General features: G+C 65.3%; 2 protein-coding genes across 2 annotated transcripts; both read right to left on the reverse strand.

Annotated features, from left to right (window-relative positions):
• Positions 1–2: 2 nt before the first annotated feature.
• Positions 3–269, reverse strand: LmxM_08_1040a_1 (uncharacterized protein; the record flags this gene model as incomplete). Its single annotated transcript, XM_003886487.1, has 1 exon — positions 3–269. A coding segment is annotated over one exon (267 nt), but the record flags the coding sequence as incomplete, so codon positions are not given.
• Positions 270–1,620: 1,351 nt separating this feature from the next.
• LmxM_08_1030a_1 (uncharacterized protein) lies at positions 1,621–3,222 on the reverse strand (the record flags this gene model as incomplete). The annotated part of the gene is made up of 1 exon (XM_003886488.1): positions 1,621–3,222. The coding sequence occupies one exon, from the start codon at positions 3,220–3,222 to the stop codon at positions 1,621–1,623; it is 1,602 nt and encodes a 533-aa protein (XP_003886537.1).
• Positions 3,223–3,300: the final 78 nt, after the last annotated feature.

Genomic DNA, 3,300 nt, shown 5'->3' on the forward strand with positions numbered 1-3,300 from the left:
GACAGGTCGAAGAACTTCGTGATCCCGAACTGCGCGTGGGGGTTCCGCGCCTGGTGCTCGCGCATCAGCTCCAGGTTGCGCTCGAAGTTCGCCAGCCGCTGCTGCTCCTCCGCCAGCGTCTCGTACGCGCGCCCGTACGTCCGCTTGAACTCCTCGAACAGCGCAGCAGCCGGCGTGCCCACGTGTATCGCGCGCGCGGGTGCGCAGGCAGCCGCAAGCACCACGCACACAACCGCAACAGCGCAGAGAGCGGCCCTCGACGTCGCCATCGCGGACGCGGGCAGCGAGGGGAACAGAAGGAAGCAATGAACAGAGCGAGGGGAGAGCAAGTGAAACGCAGAGGCCACGGCCCGAACGCTGCGGCAGTGGCGGGTATATAGAGGGCTGCTGCTGGTGGTGGCGACGAGAGTCTGTGCAGGGCGTCGGGAGCAGTCGACCACGGTGCAGGGCAGGTGGGGACGGGGAGAGTGCAAGAGAGGGAGGGACGTCATCACAGGCAACAACGCAGGTGCGGGCAACCTCACACAACAGCGGTGCATCCATGCGCCGCGCGCACAGGGGAGAGGGAGAGGCGCACAGCGACGCACGTCACACATCCCCGGTGCGTGCGCTGCGTGCCAGCCGCCATCGGGGGAAAAGCGACGGTGCTCGTAAGCCCCCTGGCCTCCATCACTCCGCACCCACACGCGACACTACCTCTCCGGCACGCGCACAGGGTCCATCCCACTGCAGCGCTTCGTACATGCCGTCACGGCAATGCTGCACACGCGCACGCACCATTCGGTACACGTATACGTATACACATCGTGTACACGTACACATGCGTCTATAGTGTTCCCCTCGACATGCCTTGCTCTGGGGACCGTTGCCCCTCACGCATACGCACGGACACGCACACGCACGCACGCACGCACGCACGCGCGCAGAGAAGAGCCGATGAAGCAAGCACAATCAATAAACAGACCGTGGCTGCAGAGGCGGGGGGCCAACGCGCCCGGAAGGCGTCCCGCACGCAGTGCAGGCATGTGCATGCACGCGAGCGCGGTGCGAACGCAGCGCACCCACAAGCTGCAGGGAGGCGGCGGAGGCGCGCACGCCCGGCACATGACCCAGCAGCCACGCACCACCGTCAAAGCACAAGCGAAGCACCTCCCGAGGGGGAGGAGAAAACAAAGTAGTGGAAGATATCGCTGAACGCACAGCACACAAGTGTGCTGAAGAAGCAAGCAGAATACAAAGAGCCAGACGAAGGCAGAATAGCGGGCTCGCGTATACGCGTGTGCGTGTGCGTGCGAGAGAGAGGGATAACAAGGGAGGCCACGCGAGGGCACGCGAGGGGAGGGGGAGGCGTGAAGCGAGGGCGGGCAGAACAGCCATTCGCGGGGCACCACGACTTGGGTGGTGCCGCAGCTCCGATTCACAGCGCGCCTGCTCGTCCATTTCCCCCCTACGCTCCGCCGCACCTCGCTGCGCTGTCGCCCGCATCGCCTTCCTCTTCCTCTGCCTCACATCTCGCACGCACGCGCAGCTGCCACGGCGGGCGCGCACCCAAGGAGGTGCCCACACGCGCCGGGCATCGCTGCGACCACCACACACACGCACACAAGGGCACACACACCTCTACGTGTAGTGACAGGTGTTCATGATCGAGCCCAAAAAGTACGGCGCGCACTTACCATCAGGAGTCTCGAAGCACAGCCCCCCGCCCACGCAGAATTCGTTCGAGTACGTGCACATCGTCACCTTCTGCGGACTGCACTTGATCATAGAGGCGCCTCCTCCACCGTTCTTGTGGCACTCGTTCGCCTTGATCAGGGTTTTCCTGCACCCCTGAGTGCAGTTCTTATCGAAGCAGATCACCTGCTCCACCATCACGGGTCTGGGTGCGGGCGTCTCGCTGCTCGTGCTCGTGCCAGGGGCGGCACTCTCCCGCACATGCGCGGACACGGGGTATTCACTGAGCAGGCACGCGTTCACCCCCATCACCACGCGCACGTAGCCCTGCTCGCCCCAGTCCCCACCCCACGAGTTCTTGATCACCCAGTACGGAACCTCACCAGTCATGTCGTACCCGACGAGCAGCACACCGTGGTTCAGCTGTTTACCAATGCACGCGGTCAGCACGCCGCTCTTGTAGGACATGAAGGAGCTGGCGTCCAGCGCAATCGCGATGGGGCCATTCTTCGCGAGCCACGCAGCCATCGCCTTTTCGCTGCTCCCGATCAACACGTGGCCGTCGATCTGCGCACCGACAACGAGCTCACTGCTGTTCGAGCACTCGGGCACATAGCCGTTGCCGGACACGTAGGGGTAGCTGTCCTCCGTGTGCAGGTGCCCGTTCGTGTTTTGCAGCAGCCAGTCGAACGCCTGCAGCATCAGCCCGCCGTCGCAGCCATCGTTCATGTCATCGCAGCTCACCAGCTGCTGCTCCGACAGGCTCACCAGCTCGTGGCCGGCAAGGTACCACTGCCCCTCGATGTTGCCGACCGCCGAGAACGCCCAGCACGACCCGCACGCACCCTGATCCTTCACCGGCGTCACGGCGCCCTTCTCGCGCCAGTCCACCGCATCAGGCACCGCCGACAGGTCCGCGCGCGCCTTGCGGTAGTGCTGGGCGGCGTGCCGCTTCGCCGCTGCGAAGTACGCGGCGCCGTTCAGGTAGCGCGCGGCGAACTCCGCCTCCGACAGGTCGAAGAACTTCGTGATCCCGAACTGCGCGTGGGGGTTCCGCGCCTGGTGCTCGCGCATCAGCTCCAGGTTGCGCTCGAAGTTCGCCAGCCGCTGCTGCTCCTCCGCCAGCGTCTCGTACGCGCGCCCGTACGTCCGCTTGAACTCCTCGAACAGCGCAGCAGCCGGCGTGCCCACGTGTATCGCGCGCGCAGGTGCGCAGGCAGCCGCAAGCACCACGCACACAACCGCAACAGCGCAGAGAGCGGCCCTCGACGTCGCCATCGCGGACGCGGGCAGCGAGGGGAACAGAAGGAAGCAATGAACAGAGCGAGGGGAGAGCAAGTGAAACGCAGAGGCCACGGCCCGAACGCTGCGGCAGTGGCGGGTATATAGAGGGCTGCTGCTGGTGGTGGCGACGAGAGTCTGTGCAGGGCGTCGGGAGCAGTCGACCACGGTGCAGGGCAGGTGGGGACGGGGAGAGTGCAAGAGAGGGAGGGACGTCATCACAGGCAACAACGCAGGTGCGGGCAACCTCACACAACAGCGGTGCATCCATGCGCCGCGCGCACAGGGGAAGAGGGAGAGGCGCACAGCGACGCACGTCACACATCCCCGGTGCGTGCGCTGCGT

The sequence above is a fragment of the Leishmania mexicana genome, contig 57 (genome assembly GCF_000234665.1).
Source record: "Leishmania mexicana MHOM/GT/2001/U1103 WGS CADB00000000 data, contig 57, whole genome shotgun sequence".
Classification (NCBI taxonomy): domain Eukaryota; phylum Euglenozoa; class Kinetoplastea; order Trypanosomatida; family Trypanosomatidae; genus Leishmania; species Leishmania mexicana.